This window comes from Salminus brasiliensis, chromosome 15 (genome assembly GCF_030463535.1).
Source record: "Salminus brasiliensis chromosome 15, fSalBra1.hap2, whole genome shotgun sequence".
NCBI lineage: Eukaryota > Metazoa > Chordata > Actinopteri > Characiformes > Bryconidae > Salminus > Salminus brasiliensis.
The window spans coordinates 34,249,647-34,277,567 of record NC_132892.1 but is presented as its reverse complement, the minus strand read 5'-3'; the positions used below and the strand labels follow the sequence as shown (position 1 = coordinate 34,277,567).

The 27,921-nt window shown below is 35.9% G+C and overlaps 3 protein-coding genes across 5 annotated transcripts; all 3 read right to left on the bottom strand.

Moving 5' to 3' along the window:
* Positions 1-297: 297 nt before the first annotated feature.
* Positions 298-9,027, bottom strand: LOC140535688 (nuclear factor 7, brain-like). Of its 2 annotated transcripts, XM_072657128.1 has the most exons (8): positions 9,016-9,027; positions 3,846-4,084; positions 2,845-2,940; positions 2,072-2,302; positions 1,802-1,824; positions 1,555-1,673; positions 1,325-1,380; positions 298-884 (listed from the first exon to the last, which is right to left on the bottom strand). In XM_072657128.1, exons 2-8 carry the CDS (start codon positions 4,047-4,049, stop codon positions 450-452), a joined length of 1,164 nt encoding a protein of 387 aa, XP_072513229.1. In that variant the 5' UTR covers positions 4,050-4,084; positions 9,016-9,027; the 3' UTR covers positions 298-449. The 2 variants fall into 2 exon arrangements, with proteins under 2 accessions (XP_072513229.1, XP_072513230.1); XM_072657129.1 differs by lacking the exon at positions 9,016-9,027 and having other exon boundaries at positions 2,845-3,052; positions 3,846-3,861.
* A 255-nt stretch (positions 9,028-9,282) lies between these two features.
* Positions 9,283-18,138, bottom strand: LOC140535588 (zinc-binding protein A33-like). The gene is made up of 9 exons (XM_072656985.1): positions 17,811-18,138; positions 16,834-17,000; positions 16,507-16,737; positions 16,388-16,410; positions 15,183-15,301; positions 13,965-14,234; positions 11,231-11,540; positions 9,859-9,954; positions 9,283-9,371 (listed from the first exon to the last, which is right to left on the bottom strand). Exons 1-8 carry the CDS (start codon positions 18,136-18,138, stop codon positions 9,912-9,914), a joined length of 1,491 nt encoding a protein of 496 aa, XP_072513086.1. The 3' UTR covers positions 9,283-9,371; positions 9,859-9,911.
* On the bottom strand, positions 18,106-26,224 carry LOC140535683 (zinc-binding protein A33-like). Of its 2 annotated transcripts, XM_072657123.1 has the most exons (7): positions 25,779-26,224; positions 24,350-24,445; positions 23,076-23,306; positions 22,779-22,801; positions 22,544-22,662; positions 21,253-21,608; positions 18,106-18,193 (listed from the first exon to the last, which is right to left on the bottom strand). In XM_072657123.1, the coding sequence occupies exons 1-7, from the start codon at positions 26,181-26,183 to the stop codon at positions 18,185-18,187; spliced, it is 1,239 nt and encodes a 412-aa protein (XP_072513224.1). In that variant the 5' UTR covers positions 26,184-26,224; the 3' UTR covers positions 18,106-18,184. The 2 variants fall into 2 exon arrangements, with proteins under 2 accessions (XP_072513224.1, XP_072513223.1); XM_072657122.1 differs by having other exon boundaries at positions 18,142-21,608.
* Positions 26,225-27,921: the final 1,697 nt, after the last annotated feature.

Sequence of the window (27,921 nt, the reverse complement as noted above, 5' to 3'; positions counted from 1 at the left end):
AGAGTTCCTGCAGATTTTTCTGGGGAAACCACCACATCCCACAACCACCACATCCCACAAATGTTCTGCTGGATACAGGCTGTAAAATTGCACTCAGTATGCATTACAATCACACTCGTCTGATCTTATAGTCATTTCCATTACTGTAGTGTTCAGTGAATTGAATGTCAAAATTTTAGAGATAATAATACATTATTATTATAATTAAAATGCTCAAATAATGATTAAAAAAAGTACATTTGGATTAAATTAAATCAGTTTTTAATTAAAATATTATTGAAGTCATGAAACTGCTGCATTTTCCAAGATAAAACTTCAAGTATCATACAACTACAGTAACACTAGACAGATGTATCAGAATTACCTTACCATAGACAAAACATGAAACCTGTGGATGTAGGAAGCGTTCAATTTGAAGCTATTATGTATGTCCATGATTTGAAATGTCTTCAGTGACCTTCTTGCTGTCTTGCTTCTTCCTCATCATCACCATTATCGTCTTCAGATAGCTTATGTTTCTGTACAACTACTGAAACCCTCTGGGGTAGAGGATGCCCTGGACAGAAGCTCTCAAAGTATGGAAGCAGGGGCTCTGTGAAAGTGTGTGAGAAAGTGTAGAGGTGAATGTCGTTGTCCGGGTCTGTGAAACTCAGTCTTCCACCCTTCCAGTCCACACACACTCTGATTCTCTCAGGTCTGTGGCTATTAATCTCTAGTCGCTCGGGAGGCGATGTCATTGCGTGATACTCGCCATCTTGTAGGCTAATGGTCCAAAGCCCCTCCTCTGGACATGTCTTGTATATTTCTTCTTGCTTGGCTGTCGTTTTGGCCACGCCTAGAGTCCAGTTGGAGCTTTGACCCACATCCACGACCCAGGAGAAGGACTGCACAATAAGTTCCCAATATTAGCATTTCTAGTTTTATACTGTAGAAAAGTTCAATATATAAAAAACCCTGTATTGAAGATGCTACATTTGGTGTCCAACCTTGATATTTACAAATATTTATAGACAGATAGACAGATAGATACATGGGCAGACATTCACAATATATAAAAAAAATATCAATTACAATCAATTATCAAAATCAATTACAGTTATGCTCTTCATACAGTATTAAAAGCTATGCTTGGTAAGGCTATAGGCTATGATTTGCTATCCAGCTGTGGGCCAGTCACAGGTAAAGTTAGGAGGGTTGTAAATTCTCATATATGCTGTTCTGTAATAACAATAGCTAAAGTCTAAATTGTTACCCTTACCCTGAACTGCTGACTAGGACTAAAAAGCTCTGACCCCAATACACAAGTTTAAGCAATGAAACAGACCTGATTGAGGTCAGCCTGCAGAGTGAAGGTGGAGTTTGGATCCAGAGTAACTGGAACTGGATTGAGAATGAAGAAAGGCAGATAAAAATTATGTCAAATGAAAAAAGAGAACATGCCAAAGAAATAGTTAAATATAATGAGGGTTCTATACTACATTTATACTGCAGTATTTATACAATTAATCAAATTTGTTTACTGTTGCTTTTAACAACATCCAAACACAAACTCACAGCATGGTACTGTCTCCAGCATCTTCTCCCAGACTTTGAATCTCAGGTTCCCCACATGTTTAGGAACATCTATCAGGGTCCTAAAGACCTTGCGTGGCTTCTTCTGACATTTCCATACTCTATTAATAACAGACACATGTCGATGTAGAAAAGTAACATGAAATGTGCAAATGTAATAGGTATTAAAGATATATTAAATCAGTAGAACCATGTATAAACATATAAAAGTCCTGCTAATACACAGTACCTTCTGATTGTGTCCCCATAGTTCTGAAAGAGACACAGAATATTTAATATATATTTAACTGCACAAACAGATGGTTAGTAGATGAGACAGATAAGACAGAGATAGTAGATTGATGTATGGGTGCAAATATGGATAGACAAACAGGCAGATAGACAGACGTATAGATAGACAAACACACAGAGAGCTGTAGAGGGAAATATAGACAGACAGATAGACAGTCAGACAGACAGACAGATAGATAGATAGATAGATAGATAGATAGATAAATACCTTCTGAAAGTCTGTGTCATCTGCATTCATCTCCTCCTCTATTGCTCTGATTGTGTCTGAAATAAACTCAATCAGTTCCTCCACTTTATCACACCGCTCCTTCATCCTCTTCTCCTTCTTCTCCTCTTCCTCCCTCAGTGCAGTTATCCTGGCCTCCTCTTCTTCTCTAAAGAACTGATGAAGCTTCTCAAACTCCTCCCTTATCTGAAGCTCTGTCTGCTGGGTCTGAGACTGGGAGACAGAACACTTTAAACACTTAGATCAAATCAAATCAAATCAAAGCAAACCAAAACAAATCAAATCGATTCAGGTTTATTGTCACATCACATTTACATATAGTCGTCCCAAGAGTAAAAACACAAGTATATACAAAAAGCAATACAGAATATATACACATTAACTTAGATTACACACACACACACACATTTTGCACTGCTTACAATGTACAGGTTTAGTATATAATCTGAAATGTTTACATTACTTTTTGCAGATAGACACTGGATAGATATTGTATAGATTTGAATAGGTTTGTATTATACTAACCTATTGTACGTGTTTTACTAGGGGTTTAGTACCTGGTTTATATTATACTGTAATATAACAGTAGTGTATGAGGGTTTAGTAGCTAGTTTGTACTATACTTTATTAAAACAGTAGTGTATGAGGTTTAGTCTCTGGTTAGTATGATACTGTAATATAACAGTAGTGTAGGAGGGTTTAGTACTTGATTAATATTGTACAGTCATATAACAGTCATGAACGGGGTTTAGTACCTGGTTGTGCTTGAAGTCTGACTCACAGGTGCTTCTGATCAGGTCAGATTTCCAGGCTCTCTTCTGTAACATATTCACTGATCTTTCCAGCTCCCTCTATAGAGCAGAGAGAGGAGCTACACTTTGAAGTAGGGTATATATACACATATAGAAGGGTGCGGTGTGCACAGTAAATTCTTATGCTTGTGATGTGAGTGTATTGATGCATCTAAAAGAGAGAATATTATTCATTTGCATTCATAATTTCATTCAAAAAGGTAAAACATCTAAGATCAAGTCTTAAAATGTCATATTTTATATTTCTTACACTGAAAGTAATATATTTCATTTTGGGTTTTGTATGTTGATACGCTTGATTAGTAATTTATTCAAACTTGAAATTTAATATTTTCATTTAAGATTCTGGATTTCAGATTTTCATTAACTATAAGCCATACTGTTTTACTGCCAAGTAAAACAAAAAGGCTCGAATTATCACTTTACATGCAATGAATATAAAAAAAAATTTAACTAGTTTAATAAATGTATAACAAATGTATATATATATATATATATATATATATATATATATATATATATATATGGATTATAGCTTTTATGCTAAAAAGCTAGACTTTTCTTAAACACATTAATTTGTTCAATATCATCTCATTTGAACATTGGAGGAGAACAGCAGATAAAACTGATCTTATAAATACATACATATAAAAAATAGTTTAAAAAAGTTAGTAGAGTAAGAAGTAAGTATGAGATTGGTGACAGTCTAAGTCTAGTGTTTGTTAGCAAAATTAGCCTAGCATCTCCCATTGGAAACTAAAGAAACACATAAGATATCAAACATGTCTTGTCTGATCGACTGAATCTGGGGACAGAGATCAATCATGTTCACCTGAAATTCACCAAACTGCTCCTTTAACCTTTAATAACTTTCTCTGGTGTTGTTTCCATATGTCATTTCAACACCGGAAAAGTGTGTGTGTGTGTGTGTTTCTGTGTCCTACCTTGCAGTCTTGCACAGCTTCCTCTATGGGATAAACTCTGTGTCCGCTGAGTGTGTGTGCTGATCCACACACACAGCACACCGGCACCAGGTCATCCAGGCAGAATAGGGACAGTGTCTGTTCACCATGCCCACACAGGGTGCACTGTCCTGGGCATGAAGACGCGGCCTCATCCCCGGCCTGGAGCTCAGCCTCCGACTCCATTCAGGATCAGAGAAACGTAAGAGCCTGTGTACACACTGAAATGTGTGCGAGTGTAGGAGGGGGGTGGGGTAAGGGTGTTGCTATGTGCTACACATGACATGCCTCTGTGTGTCTACATGCCTCACACGTGAATCAACCACATGTCTTTATATGTGTTAAACTCATATACTCATAAAATAGAAAAAACACAGAAAGTGGAGGTGGTTCTCCATCACTGTGTTCATCATTAGAACATCTCCAAAGTTCTCCTCATGGAGTCCAGTATTATTTAGAGTTAGAGGTTATACTTGAGTGAATAGCAAAGCACTTTTGTAAGTCGCTCTGGAGAAGAGCATCTGCTAAATTCCTTAAATGTAAATGTAAATATTGGAGATACATGTTTTTCATTGGACAGAACAGACATGTATAGGCCAAGGGATCCCAAAAGGTCACGAAAACACAGCACCAGTCACAAAACACAACACCACTCCAGTGTAGTGAAGCATTAATACAGACACAGCTTAGCGTTAGTTTCTGGGTCAGAGGTGCAACATGTCCAGAGATTTTTCACACATTACTGAAGTGTCTGAAAATAACACATTCTTAAAATACATTGTGTGTGTGTGTGTGTCTGAGTGTAAGGTGTTATGAATATAAGACACAGCATGTTCCTTGTGGTTTAAATTACACTGATGCTATTTTAACACTCCACCAAAGAAGCCTCAGCACAGACTAATTTTAGCTTTGAAACACACAGATTTGCAAATGCAGTTCACTGTAACGTCCACATTCAGGCCATCATTCACAATGCAGTGCTACTGTACAGCAGTTTGTTACAGCAAACAAACCTTTTATCCATTGCTGACACAGATGTGCAAATACACACAAACAGCTAGATAAAATATTAGAATAGGACTCCCTGGAGCAGATAAACATGACCCTATCGGCTCCATGCTGCCTAATAATGCCAGGCGTGGGCTAGAGGGGTATAAAGCCCCCCAGCATTGAGGAGCTGTGGAGCAGTGGAAGAGCTGTGTTCTCTGGAATGATGGTGATGGAGCTCCATCCAGTACTTTTGGGATAATGAGGTGGGGTGGTGATTATCCACCATCCTGACCTCACTAATGCTATTGTTGCTAAATGCAATCAAATCCCCACAGCAATGCTCTGCCAACGTCTAGTAGAAAGTCTTCTTCTCTGGACAGTAGAGACAGTTGCTCTTTTAATCCCCTTGATTACAGAAACAGTGTATGAACAGAAACCTGTCCTGAAACCTTTGTCCATATAGTGTATGTACTGTACAATATCTCAACACCATTATTGTCTTGCAGTTTAATTTGGTAATAACTGTGCAGATAATTATTGTTATTATTATTATTATTATTATTATGATTATTATTATTATTATTATTGTTGTTGTTGTTGTTGATTCAGACCCAGTTTCAATGGCTACACATTGTGAATGCTGGTGTTTCCATTCAGTCCTGGTTGTTATATATTACTACAAATCAGTTAGAATTAGAAGACTTGCACACAGTCCTGTATATGATTATTCATAAAAGATGATTATTTAAAAAAATCACTTTCAAAAGGTACAATAGAATGTATGCATTAAGTATTTAAGTTGTTGTTTGATAATAAGATAATAACAGTGCTATACAAATACATTCAATTTGATGTGATTTAAAGATTTAATGAATAATGAAAAGAATTATGAAAAGTATTGAACTACACCTTGGGCAAGAAAGACAAAAGGGTCTTTCTTAATCAAACCAGAAAAAATATTGCAGATTACTTGCAAATTGTTGAAATTATATTGCAAATTAATTTATTAAGAAAATAGATTATCTTGAAAGCAAAATGAGAAATATTGTTAGTGAACAATCCGGTTTAAACATCAAGGAGGTAATAATAAAAGAATACAAAAATGTCATGTAACTGAGGAAGAGGAACTAATAAGAACAATACAAAATGAGAGACAACATATGGTGTTGATAATGTGAATGGGGGACTATTACAAATGGCTGTAAAACATAACATACTATATCTTCAGTTTCAGTCAATAACAGGATATATAAGATGTGGAAGGAACGAAAGTAATCCCACTACCAAAAGACAACAGTGCTTCTTTTAATAGACCCATTTATAAACTTATTAGCCAATGTGTTGAATGTGCTTATTGTGATCTATTGTTAAAAAAGCTAGCCTGTTTTTACCATAAATGTCTGTCAGAGAGTAAAAAGCTAAATCTCTTAGTCCCACAATAAAAGGTAATGTTATTGTTTTCAGTTTATATAAATTAATTGTCTTTAGGGTTGAATAGAGCCAGAATGCAGATATGTGCTCATAATACTACTCTATAAAAAACGGGTAAAACTGGATAGAAAGTAATCAACTTATACTAAAAACACAGAAAACAAAAAGTACTATAATGGGTTCTAGATGCCATCACTGAAGGGAGAACCAAAGTTAACATTAAATATAGCCAGAGAAAAATGTACCAAGTTCAAGAAGCAAAATTGTTAGGTGTCACAATCAATAGCAAATTATCATGGTCAAAATCATATGAAAATATGATAAAAAAAAGATTATATCAGTAGTACGATGTGCTATTAAAAGCTAATCAAAAGTATCATCAGTAATAAGATGTGCAGCATTTGTAACACAAAGCTCATTAAAACTTGTGACACAGTCATTAGTATTATCCAGTCTAGATTATTGTGCAGCAATATGGCCAAATATATAAACATTTGATGAAAATAGAACAGCAATTACATTATAATGTTCAAACAAAATAGAATGCATGAAAAACTTGAATGGTTAAGGGTAGAAGACAAGGTGCGAGATGAACCTTGTTGGACCCTTGGTGAAAAATACTTATAAACAAAAACATCCAGTGGACCTCTACGGTCAACTGAAACAAGGAAGAGGAAGAAAAAATTATTCTACAAGATCTACAACAAAAAAAAAAACTAACAACATAATGAACAATTTACAGAGCTATAAAGGTGTAGAACTCTTTACCAGTTTCACTGCTCAAAACTGATGGCAAAATAATGTTTTAAAAAATCTATATCTAACAAATAATAAAGATGCATTAAATAAATAGTTCATTGATAGATTAATAAAACTGGTGCAGCATCACAGTGTAATAAGTTGGAGATATACAGAATAAAGTTGAATAGCGAATAGGCCTTTTCTACAATGTGGTTTTCTGTTTTCAAACTGTCCTCCAATAATGTTTCATTTTGTTATTTTAAGTGTTTTGTTTGGTTGATTGTTGTTGCTCTGTCTTGTATAATAGTCTATTGGACCCCATTAGGGGATCCTAATAATAAAACAAATAAAACAAAGATATTATATACAAAACTGAGCTGATTAACATTTTTTTAATTTTATGCTATTTTCTTCTATTGAATCTTATAATGCAGTTTATTTACATTAACATATGTAGATGAAAGTGTTTTTTTATTCTTAATGTTGAATTTATCTATTCTCTACCCCCTTTCTTTGTCTCATCCTTTCCACCCTTTTCCTTTTATCTATTATCACTTGCCAAAGAAAAGACCCCCACCCAGTGTAAAACCATGACTTAAAGCAGGACGGCCGCTAAATGAAAATGCACTACCCGTACTAATAGCTTCTGTGTGCTTAATTGAGACTTCAGCTGGCAGAATTTTCAAAGAACTGTAGTTACTTACATCAAACAATGGATAAATCTTCTGTGTGGGTAAGACAACAAATGAATGTAACAACTGATTGCTGCCAGAGTCATAAAACCGTACTTGCCTGGCCAACCAATCAAGCTGAACTTTGATTCTCTGACAAGTGATAAAATTGTTCAAATCAAAAGAATATTGACCATTGAGACAACTTATTGCCCATATTCCATTCTGAGGAATGTTTTGTATTTTGTATTTTCTTTTCACAGACTCTCCCACTACTCCTATGAGCCAGTCAGTACTGTTTCCAACCTCTACTTCCCAGCTGTGGATTCCAGAGCTAAACCCCTCAGAGCCCAGGACTAAGGGCTGAACAGAAAATCTCTCTGGGTTATTCGGAAGGTCTTGCCATGTGCCATGTGTAACCATATTCAGATCTTCAGACAAGGTGAGAGTATTGCTTGCAGAGTTTGGGTTTAAAGTCACCGGAACTGCAAAAGAATGCTTTTATTTGAGAAAAACAGTATTTTATATATATGTATATACCAGTTATGACTAGAATAATGCCTACAAATACTCACAGTAAGGACAGATGTCCTTCATCTTCTCCCACACATTGTATTTCAGGTTCCCCAAATGTTTTGCTACATCAATCAGAGCTTCTGAATCCATCTCTATGTTCTGCACAGTTTCTTGAGCTCTAGAACTTTTCCCCCATCACAAACACACAAACAACTCAAATATCATTTTGCTAAATGTTTGTGTGTGTAAGATTTTAATTCATTGTTTTTGCGGTACTTTAACCAGAGAATATACTTATATATTAGGATAATGCTGCAGAGAGACTAAATTCTGTAGCATTTGAGTAGCAATTTATTTCACAGTGCTCTTATTGCGGTATAATATGCAACATTTTGGTCGAGAGTAGTTCTGAATATGGAAAACAAATTACAAAATGTAATTATATTTCTGTAATCACACATTGGAATTTAAAAGTTAAAATAGCACTTTAGCTATTTTAGCAATTTACATCACTTTTCACAAACCACAGATTTATAGTTTCATTAACATTTATTGCATTTATTAGATTTTGCATTTAGCTCTTATCTAACATGACTTACAGAAGTGCTTTGTAACACTCAGAAGTACTTTGTAATTTTAGTTCATAATTTCATGTACGAAATGATGATATTCTAAAATGTAATTACAAAAGGAACATTGGAGTTATTTTAGACTCATTTTAAACTATATTCACAAGTACTTTACAGTCTAGAAGTCTATAGATTTGTATAGAATTGTATTAAGTAAAACAATTTAAACCTTACCTCTGCTCAGCATCTTTGATATTCTGAGAAAAGGGGAAACTCAGTTACAGATATTCAGGAATTATTCAGACTCCTAAGCAGTGGATATATGCTTAATAATAGAGCTGTAACCAGAGAATACTTACCAGTAGAAAATAAACATCATCACTCCTCAAGTAACCAGTAATTCTCCTGATTGTGGAAGAGAGATCTCTTTCCAGTATTGTCAATAACAAAATGTTCTCTCTCATTTTCAGTTTCTTTCCCTCCTCTTCCACCCTTAGTGCAGTAATCCTGGCCTTTTCCTCCTCTCTGAGGAACTGATGAAGCTTCTCAAACTCCACTTTTATCTGATTCTCTGTCTGCTGGGCCTGAGACTAAGAGACGGAGGAAAAAAGTTTATTAACATCTAAACAACTAAAAACTAAAACAACTAAAAATATGAACGCACTACCGAAGTCCACACAGTTTAAAATGCATACTAAACTTACAGCAAATAAAACAATTAAGTTGTACTTAAGGCTACGCAAAGACTATGGTTAGAACAACTCAAGAAAGTCTTAATACTTAATTTTTTCATCTCATCTACAGGTAAAACTCATTATATAATTAAAATAATGTTTTATTATTTAATTCTGTAATTAAAAATAAAATATAAATTGGAAAAGTGGAAAAGTTGGAAAAGTTTTTCTTATCAAGGTTGCACTGCCCAAACATACAGCCAACCCTACCTTAACTCAAAATATGTCAAATGTGCATCTTGTGTATCTCAACTATTTATTGAGTTATTTTGGCTTAGGTTATCCCAACTTTCTATAGTATTTACAGTATGTTAACTTAATTATTTAATTGAGAAACACATACCTGGATCTGGACAGACATTTTACGGAACTCTGACTTTGTGGAGGATATCTCTGTTAATTTTTTCTTGAATCCCTCCAGTGGGGCCCGGAGCTGATCCTAAGGAAATATATTAATTTACAAATTAACTGAAAATGAAATAATTCTGCTGTAATAACTTGCATATACTATACTAAACTATTATTCTAAAATATTATTTGTCACACACCGGCCTGACAAATGAATAAGAACGTGGGTCTGTTTCAATTAAAAGTTTGTTTGTTTTGTTTGACTTTGGTCAATTTTTGAGGATTATTATTATTATTATTATTATTATTATTATTATTATTATTATTAATTATTATTTTTTTCACTTTCCATAGTTAAAATACCAAACTGTACAACTGACAATGCAACAAACACCAGTTCACACTTGAGGACCCCATTCTCTGCATGTCATGTCATGTCACTAATTCCTTACTAGTTTCAATGCCTACAGTCTTGATCTCTTGCCATTTTCTTTCACACATGCAATATAAATTCCTCATAACTCATAAAACACTCCCTCATTATGCAAATTATAACAAAATTCAACTAAGCAAAGAACACAATTTGAGCTGTAACATGTTGTATGATCTTAAAATCAGAAATATTTTCACTGGTTTAAGACGCTGTGGCTAAATTTAAGTAACACTCTGAATTATTAAATATCTAAAACAAGCAAAATTGGCTTACTAGTTTAAATGTTTCTTAAAACCTTATTTGGTACAAAACATCTTCAATATCAATACTAGACTAACAGAAACTAATAATTCAGCTACTCCTGTGATACTAAGCTCAACCAGTGAAAGAAAGCAATCTCATATCCACTTGTCAAATTATGTCATGAACCTATTGACACCATGCTGCCTAATGCCAGGTGTGGGCTAGAGGGGTATAAAGCCCCCCAGCATTGAGCTGTGGAGCAGTGGAAGAACTGTGTTCTCTGGAATGATGGATGGTGTTCAATTCAAGGTTCGGTTGGGGAGTTGGGAAGTTGGGGTTGATGTGGGGTGGTGATCTTCCAACATCCTGACCTCACTAATACTCATCACTGAAAGCAATCAAATCACAGCAATGCTCCTCCAGAATCTAGTAGAAAGTCTTCTTCTGGACAGTAGAGACAGTTACTCCAACAAAAGCAGAATGAACTCAGTTCAGTCAGTGAACTTTATCAGTGACTGTATTTGTCAAAATAAAAAATTGTAAATAAATTAATTGTAAACAAATGTGTTGTAGCTCAAATTTCTGAATATTATTGGTTAATAACAAACATTAAAGTTTTTTTTTACATCCAGCAGTAATGACCCCATTCGTCATTGCTGCAAAGGAACAAAACTAAACTATGTTACTTCACCTTTCGACCAGTGGCAGCTTTCTTTGTAGACCAGAGGTTGTGCATCTGATGTTCCTGAGACACACACTCCACACATACCAGCGTCTGATCATCCACACAGAAGAAATCCAGTTTCTCAGCATGTTGAGGACACAACAAGCCCTGAGACTGTGCTGAAGCCTTGCGATTCTTCTCCTGAAGGAACGTCTCACAGGCATTTTCCAGCGCTCGGTTGACAGGTGGATATTCAAGAGATGACCTTTTCCTGCATAAGGGACATTCTTTCGCTCCACGCTCTGCCCAGCTTCTTTCCAGACAGGCCCTGCAGAAGCTGTGGGTGCAGAGAAGGAGCAAAGGTTCCTTATAGATGTCCTGGCAAACTGCACATGTTAAGTCCTGTTCCAGTGAAGTCAGAGATGATGCCATTGTGACTTTGCCCTGCTGTTTGTGATCAATTCAGTTTGTCTGAAACTACACGTCTGCAGTGAAACTGGCTTAACAGGTAAATCATGCTGGTTTTTTGAGAGAATCGAAAGTACACATGCAAATCATTTACATAAATCAGGGTGTGGGCCTAATGACAGTGACATGGTGCTTAGCGACTTGATACAGGGTAATAACATCAAACATTTTTGCAAGTATTGTTTCTGCAGATGTAGAATCTGAAGTGAATGTAAAAGTAAAAAAAAAACTGAAAATCCAAAAGGTCAAAATTTAATGAAAGATCAGAGAAGAAGAAATTGCCTGTGTACATAAATTGACTTTATAAGTGATGACCTACTCTCTAGTACAAATCTCAGTGCAGTTTGTTAAACTGCTGCTTATTTAGTGGTTAGTTGGAAGTGTTAAAGCTTCTGCTCTATCTGCTGAATGTGTGTTTGGTAAATGTAAGCTCATTTTATTTCAGCTGACATTATTGTTTTGATGAACTGCACCACAATGCACCTTTCTGAATGTGTAATGAACATGGCCAGTACTTCTAGACCACTCAACTCCTGCATTGTGACAGAAATTAAAGATGGTAATAGCCTGTGCTATTATTTAACTTTATCTTAATGATTAATTTACCAATTATGCTATTTTTGTAAAAAAAAAAAAAAAAAAAACCAAACAAAAAAAGATTTTACAAGGTTTTGTAATTGTAATTTGTTTAAAATGCGATGCTGGTGCATTTTGTCTGATCTTACTTGTTACCTTAAAGTTATATTGACTTTTGTTGTTCATTTCTGAAGTGCGCATTTGAGCACTGAACTTTGTAAACATGGGTGTTGGCTAAACGTTGGCGATTGCAGCTTTCTTTATTGTAAATTCTAAAGGGTTACAATGGTGATGTGACACTGCTTATTTCAAAGCCAGTGGATCACACATTGAATATTTATTTATCCCCTCTGTCAAAAGGTAATGAACAACATTTTGCCTATTGGTCTGAACCACGTATACTTATCAGTTTGAAAAGTATACAATTATCTCTTTTTTAAACAAACAAACAAACAACAAACATTTGGGCACATGATTTTATTATTAGTGTGTGAGTAAAGAGGACAGCTTTAACAGTATGGAGGAATATATAACTGCATATTAATGGTTTATACGGTATCATGCCCTAACAATAACCATGAATAATATAAGTTATAAATACCTAATAAGGATAGTCTTATTATACAGTGTCACCATGCAGTTCACCAGCAATTAAAAATTAGAATGACTCTGATTAGAATGCTGATTTGAGAAGCGCTTGCATTAAATTGTCTAACTGTGATTTCAATAACTGATGTAAACATTTTGGATGTATAATAAATGAACATGGCATTGTAGAAATGATAAATTAAAAATACAAATGATAACATGATATAAAGTATAAAAGCATTGAAATGAATGCAAAGGTTAGGAAAACAAAAGCTTATGATTTCAACATGTCATTAATATACATTCATTATATTATACTTTCGTTGTTTGAATTATATAATAATAAAAACACAATGTGCTGTACTGCCCATTGCATTAACCATTCCTAAGCCAAACATTAGTCAAAAATGGGCAGTTTTTGTGATTGTTAAGTCATTTAAGTCAAAAAAGATCTGCTAACACAGTAAAGAGAAACCAGCTCATCTTTTTAGGGCTGTGTAAAACTAAACTTTTGTTAGCATTTATACAGTAAATGTACTGGAAATGACCTTTTTTAATGAAGATGTTTTTTTTTTCCATTTTAATGAAAATACAATATAATTACTGCAGTGCTGGTTAACAATTTATTCAAGTAGACCATTCTGTAGTTGAATATTTACCTGTAAATAGAGGGATGTCACTTTACTTGGATGGTCCATTAAATATGCCAAATAGATGCTTACTTGACATTTAAATAACATTTATCTGAATATGTTTTAAATGCAACTAAACTCTAAAATGAATGAAAATTATTGTCTATAAACTGCTCTACTATAATCCTGCACCTAATCCTAACGCTAACCTTAACTTTAATGTTGCCACTGAATCAACCCTAAACCTAACCTAAACCTTACATTTTTAGAGGTCTACACTGATGACACAGTCACAGAGACCTTGGCTGGTAGAATCTTCAGGGCATCTAGACTATTGGTACAAAAACAGGGGTACATTTTCTTAGTGAAACTAAGAGGGTTTGTTTGTAATGTTCTGCTAGTATCAGGATCAATAAAGACCACTTGGCCTTTCTCAATGTCCAGAATCACACGAATTTTGGTGAACGTAAGACCTGTTGGATTCCATGAAGTTTTACCTTTTAGCAGATAGATTAATGAACAAGGGGTTTTTACACCATTAGCAGATTCTTTCGCCACTCCAACAGCCCACTGTTCACTGTTTCCAACCTCTACTTCCCAGGTGTGAATTCCTGAGGTGAATCCCTCTGAGCCCAGAATAGTTTGGATGCCCTTCTCTGAAGAGTTTTGAAGAGTCACTGTCGGTCCAGCTCTTACACTAATTAAATCCCTGCAGTTAGTTAGCAGATAGTTTAACCTTCTGCTTCCTGGGTCCAGAATGACTGGGTCTTTAAAAAATAAAAAACAAACAAACAAAAATAACTTGATATTAATGGTATTCAATAACTTCATTCTAAAAAAAAATGAAGTGTCTTAAACTAACCATCTACATTTCTCTGTATTTGAAGGACCACTTAACCAGACAGAGGACCATCTAAACATTGGAATTGTCAAGGTGTTCAATGTTATAAATAGGATCATACACACATACACACACACACACACACACACACAGACAAAATTGTTGGTTCTATGAATTCTATGAAAATTAACCAATGAAAATCAGACATTGCTTTTCAACTATGCTTCAACATAATTCTTTAAATGAATAATTTCAACAGAAACAATGGTACCCTTAACTTAAATTGTGTTGCATAACCTTGTGAGGCAATCACTGCAATTAGATTCCTGTAACTGTCAATGAGACTTCTGCACCTCTCAACATCTTGCTGCTTTAAAAATTCCTAAAAAGCCAAAATTAATAATTAATGCAACTACAGGACCTACTACAGTATTAGTACCTTTGCTTGATCTGTACCTCTTCTTAGTGGAAAGATTATATATATATATATATATATATATATATATATATATATATATATATATATATATATATATAATAGTTTATTAATGTAGTCATTTAAGACCTGTACCCGATACAAACTTTGAATGACAATATCTTGTAAAATACATTTGCTGCTATGAGGTAATTTATCTAAAGTTGTAGTTGTAGTCTAGTTGTATCGGTATTATTTTACTTGGATGGTCCATTGACGATGTCTCTTTCAGCTAACATTCAACTGAATCTGTAATAAATGCAACTAAATTCATAGCTTATTCCTAGATCCACCTAGTCAAAGCTTAATTCCTAACCATCTATTCATGAATCTCGAGTCCCTATATATGTATGTAACAAATACATGATGTGTAATGTGCTGTTGTGATCACCCACTCACAGTAAGGAGAGATGTTTTTCATCTTCTCCCACACTCTGTATCTCAGGTTCCCCACATGCTTGGCCACATCAATAAGGGGTGCTGAATCGAGTTGCATATTTGGCACTATGAACTTAGTTCTGGAATAAAACACAAACACAATGAAAACAAAAATAATAAATAAATTCTCCTGTTGTGTTCTGGTCATATCTGACTTGAAAAAATATAAATCAAGTGTCCATGATTTTGTCCATTACAGATTATTTTTCCCATAAGAATGAATCCAATGAAAGCCATCTTGTGCACAGATGATACCAATACACTAGTGAACCAATCTCATAGGGTACCACATTAACTACTTAACAACACCTATGCAACCACCTTGGACACCATAGAAACTGCCTAGAATTTCCTATGCAATTCCATAGCAACCACCACTGCCTGGAAGTGGCAACCAATTAAGCTGCATAGTCATTTTGCTTTTTCATATAGGAAATACACTTTCCTGGTTGTTACTGTTGTTCTTAAAATGTGTTTATCATGAATTTTTAAAAATGGCTAAGTGTTATTATGGGCTTATTTCTTATTATTTTATTTACTAACAAAATGATACAGGTCAAAACTGGCAAAAATGTGGAATGTAAAATTATAAAAAATGTAAATGGTCTCAAAATAATATATGAATAATGAATATTTGGTAAGGTCAGAACAATAAAAAAGTCCTTTTTGTTTTACTCAAAAATGAGTTATGACATCAGGTCAATAAAACCTGCTAGTCATTTATAGCAAATAGAAGTCATATTTGTATTATAATGAATGCATAATCTAATAAATAAATAAATACAATGTGGAAGTCTTTTTCGACCAGGAACAAAACTGGCTAACATAGACTAAACACAACAGGAGGGTCAAAATTGCTGATAAAATAAAATAAAAAAATAAAAAATAATTAATTTCAGTTACAAAAACTGACTTAAGTGCCTCTGGGCTAAAGATTGCCAGCAAGGAGTAGTACCTTGCTGTGTCCTTTCTCAGGATACCCATTCCATTCAAATGGCAACTGGTGAGTGGTTAAACGTAAGTGCGAATACACTCAAACTGCAGTAAAGAACCCATAGTGACAATTGTGCTATTGATGGGCAACAAGATGCAGTCCACTCAGTTGCTATTTTATAAATAAACACATACTTATATGTACATTAAGATTACATACAACATAGATTTACCTCTGTTCTATGTCTCTGAAGTTCTGAAAAGAAAGAAAAATAAACAAAATTCTTTTGTCAGGACCTGATCTTTTCCTGCATGTGAACACAACTCAGTAATCACGCAAAAAAATACTTACATGCAAGAACAAGCTCTCATCCCCCCTCATATCATCCTCAGTCTTTTTTATTCGTTCAGAGAAATCAGAACACAGTTGCTCCAGTTCCTCAATCTTTTCATTTATCCTCTGACTCTTTACTTCCTCTTCCTCCTTCAGTGCAGCAATCCTGGCCTTCTCTTCATCTCTCAGGAACTGATGAAGCTTCTCAAACTCTTCCTTTATGTGTTTCTCTGTCTGCTGGACCTTAGACTTGGAGAAAAAATAACCCATTTGAAATGTAAAGGTGCATTAGAAATTCTGTATAAGAGATATTTTTTCAACTGATCACGCATCACATTGTAATACCTTGAGATGTACTGCAGATGATTGTGCATAGTTCACCTTTTTCAACTTCAGGCTTTGCAGATTGGTCTTAAGTTCCTGTAGTGATCTTTGAAGATTAGTCTGAAAAAAACATCTATAATCAGTGAACACTGTATTTTCAAGGGTACTTTCACATAACCTAACATGGCCTTAGGCAGCGGTGGCTCATTGGTTAGAGAACCCAGTTATGGATGACAGTGTTGTGGTGTTGTGGGAGTGTTCACTGCATAGATGGGTTAAAGGTGGAGGCCCAATTCCATCTGTGTCCAGGATTAATGGTGAATATGGTTGTCTTTTCTTGTCAAGTCTGATGTCAGGGCTTAATATATATATATATATATATATATATATATATATATATATATATATATGATAAAAAAAGACTTATGCATTTGATGGTGTGTTTTTTTATTTTAAACATTTTATTAAACATGTCTATTACCAAGAAATACCCCCATCAGTTTGCACAGAAGTCCCTGTAGTTAATGAATAATATGCCTTAAGTCTTGGAGCTTTAAGAGTTTAAGCAAAGTATTTTCAAAATATGCTTAACCGACACTTACATATGCATTTCTGTATTTAAAATATGTATCATCAGTTCATTTTGCAAATTATACAGACATGCGGAGTACTGTATCATATAAACTTCTAAGAACTGCCAGTACTGTGCTATAGACTTACCAATTAACTTTGACAAATGTATATTTATTTATTGAGTTTATATTAGCCTGCCTGTCTGTCAATCATAGGATTCACAATCTTAAGTGTGGTCAGTTTCTAAACAGTGTTGCACAGCACAAAAATCAAGTGAAACAAAGCCTACAGATACTTTTTTAATGAAATTTGTAAAGAAACGTCAAACAAAACCAAGTCATAACATCTTACCTTGTATTCATTGGCCACTTTACTCAAAGAAGTGAAGCTATGATTTTGATGATCTTGAGACACGCATTGTATACAAACCAGCTTTTTGTCATCCGTGCAGAACAGCTGAAGTTTCTCAGCATGATCCAGACATTTCGCTCCTCTGGTTTCTTCTGAAATCTTGCGTTTCTTTTCCACAATGAACGATTCACAAGCCTCCTTGAGGGCTAGATTGTTAAGAGGAGTACGTTTAGCTTTTTTTCTGCAGAGAGGACATTCCTTCAGATCCCTCTGATTCCAGATTCTGTTGAGACAGGCCTCGCAGAAACTGTGACTGCAGTGGAGAACGACAGGTTTCTTAAAGATTTCCAAACAAATTGAACATGTGAGGTTTTCTTCCAGTGAAGTGTGAGAGGACGCCATTGCTGTGTCCACACAGACAGCAGGGTGTGGTTTCTCTGTGAGAACTTTACAGCTTCTGCTTCGGCAGAAATGAAAGTAAGTCACCTGTCAACACACTGACGCACTGATTACCCTGAATGCCATGCTGTTTCCTGACTGCACATGTTTTGGCTGCTGTAACACCACCCAGGTAAAAACTGTAAAGCCACTATAACTTTAAACCATAACTGTCAGAGAGCCGGTGGGAATGTTAAGTGGTGTGGCTGCAGCAAAGTCGCATGGACACCGCTTACTTTCCCATAGATTAGACTCGTACCCCAAATTAGTCTCAACTGTGAACGAAGTCACTTCTTTTAAAAGTGTAGCCCTGCCCATGCTACCTAATTAGGCCATACCACTTAGGCTAGCGTGGGGTTACCTAAGACTAAACTCCCAGATATACAAAAGACATAACATGTACCCTAATGAAATGCAATGCAGTTATTGTGGCTATATACATATACAGAAGGTACACCCATTTGTCTTTTCCATACGGTTTCAGTGGACCCCACCTCCCCCCTTCTACATATGGCTGTGGGCTCCACCAGCCAGCAGTAGGGAAGCCCTAGAAGGTGGCTGCATTGCCCTGAGGACAAGGACAACAGGTAAGTCATATTTCTACACACAACCTTACATAACACAACTGTCAGTGCCCCATTTATAGTACTGGTGATGGGTCAGGCCTCTAACTTACTTAACTTAGTTTAGTTCATGTGTAAACATTATGTACCTGCTTTTTTTATTTAATTTGGTTAGGTTAAGTTGTGGTTAAAGTATATATATAATTTTTATTATTATTATTATTATTATTATTATTATTGCACATTTTTTTTTACATATTTGAAAATTTTGTATGATCTGATTGTGACCAGGTGTAGTTTCTAGCAAAATGTCTATTACCCAGGAAATCAGACTTTCTGGAGATGCTGATATCCTAGATGTTAAGGATCATTAGCTTCAGAGTAAGGCAGATGCATCATGTTGCAACTGCCCATATCATAAATGTTATAAATACTGACCATCTGTTTAATGAATACACATATGTTCTCCCTCTCTGAGTTGAGTTGAGACACAATACTTGTGACACTAGGTTGGGCTGCCTACAGAACGGACTGTGAACTAAGAGCCTTGCACAGAAAGATCTAAAAACTTAATATCTACACCATAACATCTCCTGCCCATTTTGTTCTTCACAGAGCAAGAACACAAGTTTCTGACAATTGGCGTAGTCGTCAGGATTAGTGATCATTCATTCAGTTTCACATCAGTGGTGAAGAGATGGCCTGGTACTGGAGAGTGTAAACTCTTATCTGTTGAAGCTACAGATATGTCTATGACTGCAGCGATATGGCAAAGATGAGACCAACTCTTCTTCACAACCAAAGAAAAGATAAAATTGAAAAGGAAATAGAAATGAATATGTTTGGTCACTACCAGTGAAATTTAGGAAGGCCTAGGACAAGAAAATTTTTTGTATAAATTTATGTTCTGATGCCTTATGTGCAAGGAAACAATAATCTTGGGGAGATTACAGAGTGGATTTACTGATTTGTTAACTATTGTCCTGCCTAGGAAAATTAGAGCGGACATTTTCAGATCCTTCTAATGTGGGACCTTTTAAGTGAAAAAAAGGGGGGGGGGGTCAGAATGGACTCAGGACCAATGCTTTACAATTTTGTCAAAATGTGTACAGAAAGAAGATCAGGAAGGATGTGTTCAGATATTCAGCCAATGACACTCTTTGTTAATAACAGAACAATGTGAGCACATCACACCATTACAAGAGAACTGCTATTATTTTACTGTCCTATCAAGAGAAAGCTGAGTTGCTTGAGGTGTAGAGAGATATAAGCAATTCAAGAGTAGAGTATCAGAAGGTGGAAAGGTTGAACATCATTCGCACAAGCATCTGCAGGCATGACTAAGAGAACAAGCATGAAGTAAAAGTAAAAAGGACTGATCACTGAGCCTTGTGGAACACCACTGTATGGTGTGCATGGAGAGGGTGTGGTTTCCACCCCTCAAGACATTCCAAAATAAATGTTTTCTGTCAATGCCCCAACATATTTCTTTTAACAGTGATTATAAAACAACTGGTATGCTACTGAGCATTTCATGTTTTACCATTTTTTACTGTTATGTTGCAACATTATCCAGAGATATGATAAAACAAGAAATGTGCGCATTCGATACCCAAGAGAATTTCTGACAAAGACGGAATGAATATCTATGAAATGTTGGTCACCAAGCTGATCATATCGATCAACCCAACAGTCTTGTTCATACTTGTTGACAAGCTTGGTCATGCTAGAACAGCTAAACTATTGACTTAAATTAAAACATACACTTTGCTAGTAAATAGACTGGTCAACCAGTTTGACCAGCTTGAACTGGCCAGACTGTTTTTCTTATAACAGCAGGGTATTCAGAACCAAAAATCAAAAATCTTTAGTGTTCTCTGTGAATATGCTGTGTTTTAAAGAGAGACAAAATGAATGCATTCAGCTACTTTAAGTTGCACCCATTACTCACACAGCTTTTCCAATCCCTGTAAAGAAGTACTGTCAGTAGAATAGGACGCTCTGGAGCATAAACATTATATTTAACATATATTTTGGCACCATGCCCAATACCAGCCGTGGGTTAGAGGGTTATAAAGCCCCCCTAGTAGTGAACTGTGGGGCAGTGACTTAAGTTTTATGTTCATGCAATGATTCTTTTTTGTTGCTGAAAGAATCTACAGAAATCCCAGAGGCAGTTGGATTTTCTGACTGTCCATCAGCCATTTTGGTCACCATTTGCAATTACTGACCTCAAAGTGGTTCACTACTAAGTTTTTGGTAACATCCACTAAAGAGGCGGTTATGCATTAATTTTCCCCTAATGTTGGCACATCCCTTTTTTACAATAGCCCAATAAATGATTACTGTGTTTTTCATTAACTGACTGTAAGATGCTGGCTGGTACAATCTTCAGTGGGAGATCACTGAGTGTAGAGAAATATGGGTACATTTTCTCACATGTGTGTGAATAGGTCTGTAATTGTGTGTTGGTCTCTGCATTGGTAAATGTAACCTGTCCCCCATCCCAGTTTACCTGGACTCTGATTCTCTGCACCCTCTCAGCTCTGTAACATCCTGTGTTGAATGTGAATTGTCCATCTCGTCGACTTACAGTCCAGAATCCATCCTGTGGGCTCACAGAGATCTCATCTTTTCTTTTGACTGACTCTTTTACCACCCCGATAGTCCAGTTATCACTTTCCCCAACATCCACTACCCAGCTGTGGGTTCCAGAGTTGAATCCCTCAGAGCCCTGGATGACTGGGTCTATGGTGAACCTCTCAGGGTTGTTTGGAAGGTTCTGCTTCATATCCCTACAGAGCACTTTGTTTAAATCCGCAGACAGGTGAAGACTGCTTTGGGCAGTGTTAGGATCAAGAATCACTGGATCTTTAAAAAAAAACAAAAAAAAAACAATAATAATTGAGTTAGCAATCAAGGTAGGGCAAAAATAAGGTGACATATTTAACATTGATCTTACATAATTCTGAAATATTTGTTAGATTTTAATATTTCGTCACAGGCTGTCAACATATGAAAAAAATAAAAACTTAAGTCTAATATTTAAAACTCTATTTTGCATTTTCAAGGTGTAGAAGTAGTGAAAGTTGAAGTCCAGACCAATTTGGGATCCCATCCTCCCATATAAAAATTAAACAGACAAAATATCTCCACTTTCTAAACTAGCATCCAATGTCAATGTAATATCATCGAATATTATTGAATAATTATACACACAGTATTTATCCATAAGTTGTGCTGGATGAATAGGAACACAACAAATTTCCCAGTGTTAAAATCAAGAAGTTCCACCTGGACCACCTTAGTAAGCACCTGAAATAAGCTCCGCAGACCAAAAGAGTCACCATGCATGTTTAAGGTGGCAGTAACATGCAAGCCGACATGCAAGGTAATGTTTTGCCTGGGGACCTTATCATATTAGCTACCAAGGAACACATTATGACCCAAGTATTCACCTGAAATACCACTGTTACTGCAGAACAACAGCCTACCAACCACTAGAAATGCAATAGCAATTGCATATCAACAATCTAGCAACCAACTGCAATACTATGGCAACCACTTAGCGACTTTACCCTGGTCCTCTCATTGCAAGTGGGAACCACTCAAATTGGGCATGCATTGTGTTTTCTTTAGGAAGTGCATGTTACGGTTATACAATTATTATTATATTATTTAAAATGACAAACAAACATATGACATTAATTTTTGCTCAAATGATACATTAGACAAAATAAGAGAAATGTGATTAATTACCATGAATTATAATATAAATTCTACAGCATTAGAGCTTGTCTACTCACAGTAAGGACAAATATCCTTCATCTTCTCCCAAACTCTGTATCTCAGGTTTCCCACATGTTTGGCCACATCAAGCAGAGCTCCTGATTCCAATTCCACATCTGGCAATGTGCATTCAGCACTGAAATGAAACACACAAACATTTAAAATACATCAACAAAATGTTTGTATATATATATATATATATATATATATAAATACATTTAAAATGCTTGCTAATATTTGATATAATTGTACCTCTCTTCTGCATCCTTAAGGTTCTGCAAGAAACATGGTTTTAAAAAAAATAAAATCAGTAAAACAGTGAACTGTAGCATTCTGTGTATCTTTTTTATGTAAAATAGTCACTGAAACTCTGGTAATTAATTAAATTAATTAAATTAAGTAAATTGTTTTTATTAAAAAATATTATTCTGGATCAACTTTATTGATCCATTCAGTGAAAAGCAGGCTTTAAAGCTATGAAGTTTAATTAGCAGCAATGTTACTGAATGAAATCACCATTGGAGTGGATTTAGTAATAAAACTGCCTACTTTCAAGAACAGACTGTCGTCAGCATTCATGTAGTCCTCAATCAGTTTGATTCTTTTAGAAAGAGAAGCTAAGGCATCATCCATTTCTTCTATTTTCTCTTTTATTTTCTGGCTTTTTCTCTCCATTTCTTTCTTCAGTGCAGTGACCCTGGCCTTCTCTTCCTCATGGAGGAACTGGTGAAGCTTCTCAAACTCTTTCTGTATCTGAGTTTGTGTTTGGAGGAACTGAGACTGAAAAAAGAGGCAGACTGAGTAGTCGTTGGACACTTCCTAGAACAGTCTCAATGCAATATCTGAGTGTTTATCAGTTTGTGCAAGACAGTAAAATGTTTAACTAGAAAATCTCAAGTTGGTTGAAGAAGAGTTGTCTTCCAGTAGTCTTCTGAAACTGTAATTACTGTAAATACTGTAACAATAGTTAAAGTAAAGTCTATTTAAACAGATGCAGTAACTGATTAAGTTGAGTTAAATCAAAACACTGTAGTCAAAAATTTCCTAACTCACATTGTTTCACTTCTGCATGTCATAGCAGATACATAACTATTAAGTTGAGCCTTAAAAACAAATAGTAAAATGAGCTGAAATTGAATTGAATACTATGTAAGATGTTTAGTCTGTAGCTTCTCCTCTCAATCTGTTTACCATTTATCATTCCCATCTGTATGTTAGATGGAAATCAATCACATGATCTCCCCAGACTGGGAGGCTTTTGATAATGGGGCTCTGAACGCTGGCTGAGATTTGAACTTATGACCTCCTCTCACTTGATGAGCCGCAGTTAGACTGTAGGGCCGGCCTAGAGCTGTGAATTTACACTACATAAAACCACAGTTCTGAGTGAATTTACTTTCCCTCCTTTGTACATGACTTCACAGCTCTAGAGTGGAACAACTGGTTAACTGACTTTCTGTCAAAAGTCAGGAAATCATAAGTTCAAATCCCATCCACATCACCAATAGCCCTCCAAGGTCAGGAGTTTAAGAATAGCAAGGCCTACCCCAAGTGTGATGTGGGGGGCTTCTAATCTGCAAGTGGAAATAAACAGTAAACAGATTGAGGGTTTTTTTGAGAGTCAGTATGGATGCTAATATATGAAAATGTGAGATAGGAGAGCTTTAGACTGAACTACGTTGAGTTAATCAGTAACTGTGTAAAATTAGACTAAATATACATTTTTTACAGTGGTGATTTTGAATATCATTACCATTAAAGTGAATGCCCTAAGACAGTGACTGAAACCTTGAGTCCTGTGACCATACATTAAAAGCCCATACCTGGATCTCCTGAGAAACGGAGAGGCAAGTGAGTTTTTCAAAAGAAAATGCTGCATGACTCCCCTGTAGCTCCTGAAGAGGGCCTCGTAGATTCTCCTGGATGTTCAGAGGAAAACAAGGCAAGCGGTCACATGCTAAAGAGTTACTCATTCAGCTCCAATAAGGAAAAGATTAAAAATGTGAAAGGACTTTGGACAGCAATAGCACTCCCAGAAAGTAAACTGAGGTAACCTTTAACATATTTATAAATCATGTATAGAAGTCATAAGCCAGTTATTACAGTCGTAATAAAATTCATCTGATCAAGGTAACACTTTATTTATTTATTTAAAAAAGTAGGACATTTCAAAATCAGTTATTCACTCATTAGGACCTTCTTTTGATAATTTAAGGCTTTTTTACGTGAAATGTATGATAATTACATTATTATTTGTAATACTGCACAATCGTTACCACCCTGTTAAGCAGATTGTTCAGTATTGATTAATCTGTGATTAGTGATGACTAAAACCTATTGCGCCTGAAATGACCATTGCACAGCATGCATCTGGACAGATGTCAGTTTAAACATTTTTAACATTTAAACACTGATAAACTGTGTATACTATAATGTTCAAAATGTTTGTGGACACCCCTTTTAGTAAATGCATTTAGCTTCTTCATTACTTTACACAGCTTGTCTAGTCCCTGTAGAGAAGTACTACCAATAGAATAGGACTTTCTGGAGCAGATCAACATCATGAACCTATTGGCATCATGCTGCCTAATGTCAGGCGTGGGCTAGAGGGATTATAAATAGACTTATAAAGCCACCCAGCATTGAGCTGTGGAGCAGTGGAATAACTGTGTTCTCTGGAATGATGGTGGTGGAGCTCCATCCAGTACTTTTGGGATGAGTTGGAAATGATGTGGTGGGGTGGTAAACATCCAACACCCTGACCTGACCAATACTCTTGTGCCTGAATGCAATCAAATCCGTACAGCAATGTGTCTCCATCTTTCTCCTAGTAGAAAGCCTTCTTCCCTGGACAGTAGAGAGTTACTCTAAGAAAAGCAGAATCAACCCTTTTCAATACCCTTGATTTCAGGAGAAACAATGAATGAGCAGGTGTCCCAATACTTTTGTCCATTTTTTGTGCATCATGAATAGAGACTGAATGTGTGATGCAAATTAACTCATCAAGTACTTAGTGAGATTTATTGACTTACATAAAGCAATAAACCCCACCCACTATCTAGAACCTGCATTAAACAATGTGATGGTAACAGTTCATGCTCATATTTTGCATAACAGGGTGGTAACAATGTGTGTACACACACACACACACACACACACACAGAGAGAAATGTCTAATTCAGGCTTTGTTAAAATAAATAAAATAAAAAGTGCATAAACCCCTAATTTGTGTTCCTCTAAATAAAGCCTTACCCTGCGTTCGCTGGCAGCCTTACTGATGGAGCAGAAGTTGTGATTGTTGTGTTGCTGGGTCACACACTCGGCACATACCAGCTGCTCGTCATGTAGACAGAACAGCTGCATGTTCAGCAAGTGCTGAGGGCACACCAGACCTTGTGCTTCGTCAGAAACCCTGCGATTCTTCTCCTGAACGAAGGACTCGCAGGCACTCTTCAGCGCTCGGTTGATCGGTGGGTTCTCAATGGAGGATCTCTTCTTACACACTGGGCATTCTTTAGCCCCATGCTCAGCCCAGGTGGTCTCCAGACAGGTTTTGCAGAAACTGTGAGTGCAAAGTAGAATCAAAGGGGTTTTGTAAATGTTTTGGCACAAAACACACTTCAGTTCCTCTTCCAGTGAAGCGAGAGACGACGCCATCGCTGCGTTGCTGCGACTGAGGCAGTGTAAGTTTCCTTGAGGCCAGCCTAGACTTTATCTGATAAAATGAAAGTCATTCTTGTTCCTGTTCAAAGGACAGTATGGGGGTGGAAATATGGGGGTGGGGCGAGATTACACTGAAAAGTCACATGACGCTTTTTTCTTACTGAATAAGAATCACACATTCTGTGAATTAATGGAAACACCTAAAGACATCATTTTGAAGGTGACACAGCACTTAAAACTACCTTAAAATAGCAGCTGAACCAGCAAGTTGATGCTCCACTAACTGTAATAAGGAGAATAGCGTCTCTATATATATCGTTGCTACTGTTGCTTGGCTCATTGCTAACTGCACTTTGTTACATTGGTGATGTGAGCAGGACAATGCTCATAACAAGTACATAAGTCATATCAGAATTATTAGAATATTAATGTAAAATCCTGTAGTTTTACTCTACCACCTGAGTCCACGTGATTCTCTACCTTCATATGCTGCTTTTGGATCTCTCAGCTTGTCCAGAAATGCAAGTCAAGTCAAGTCAAGTCAAGTGGGTTTTATTGTCATTTCAACTACATACAGAGTCCACAGTGAAACGAAACAACATTCCTCCAGGACCATGGTGCAACACAGACACAGTGCATACAGAACACAAGTGCAACACAGTACAAGTGCAGACAGACAACACAACACAGTACAGACAGAGAGTAATACATAATGCAGATGTAAAGCTTGATGTTGTGGTTAGTTTAGCGGGGCTGTGTCCCAAACCACACATTACCACACTACTACACAGTGTTTCAGAACTAGCCACCATTATAAAATCACAATCGTTGGTGTAGTCGCCTCAGTAAAGTAAAGGTGTGCGAGTTGTGATGCAGCCACAGTAATTTTTTACAACTTTAACATTAATGTTATTCCGTGAATAATTTGAATTATTCGAATCATGGTTTAATACTGATATCAAGACAACATGATTTAATAAGGATCCTTTGGTTAGATTTGAAGATTTTTTTACTGGTTATTTGATACATTTTGACATTCTTCTTGACTGCCTCCAGTATGATGTTGGTGTTTGAGGACCTGCCCTTAAATGTTTTTTTGCTATTTCCAAGATTTCCCAAATTTGAAGTAAACATAAAACGGGAGCAGTTGGTTCCCATCAGACTGTATACCTGTTTGTTTACCCATTTTCCTTAAATATACAAAATATACCACTTCAACAAACTTGGTGTTATCTTTAACTTTGTGCTTAAATTTGTCAGAGCTAGCTTTTACCAACTTAGAATAATCGTCAAGTTAAAATCCATTCTCTCATTTGAGTACCTGGAAACAGTCCTCAATGCTTTTTCACATTACTCCTTGATTATGGCAATTCTCTGAATATGGGAATGACTCAGTCAGCTTTGTCACCCTTGTTGTTGGTCCAAAATGCAGCAGCTGGGCTTTTATCTGGAAGCAGAAAAGGAAAGCACCATACATGTACTGTTCCTTTGCTAGTTAGTGGTAAAATATAGATTTTTAGATTTTATTGGTGTTTTTTAAAGCTATAAATGGTGCTGCTCTGACCTACGTCTCTGGCCTCTTGAGCCCATATTTAACCTCACATGTTTTAGGATATTTAAATCAGTTGCTTTTAATAAACAATTAAAATAAAATGTTTATTTTATTTTAATTGTGGAGTACTTTGATTGGCTTTTGAAGTAAAAATAAAGACTAAAGTTAATCATTCATGCT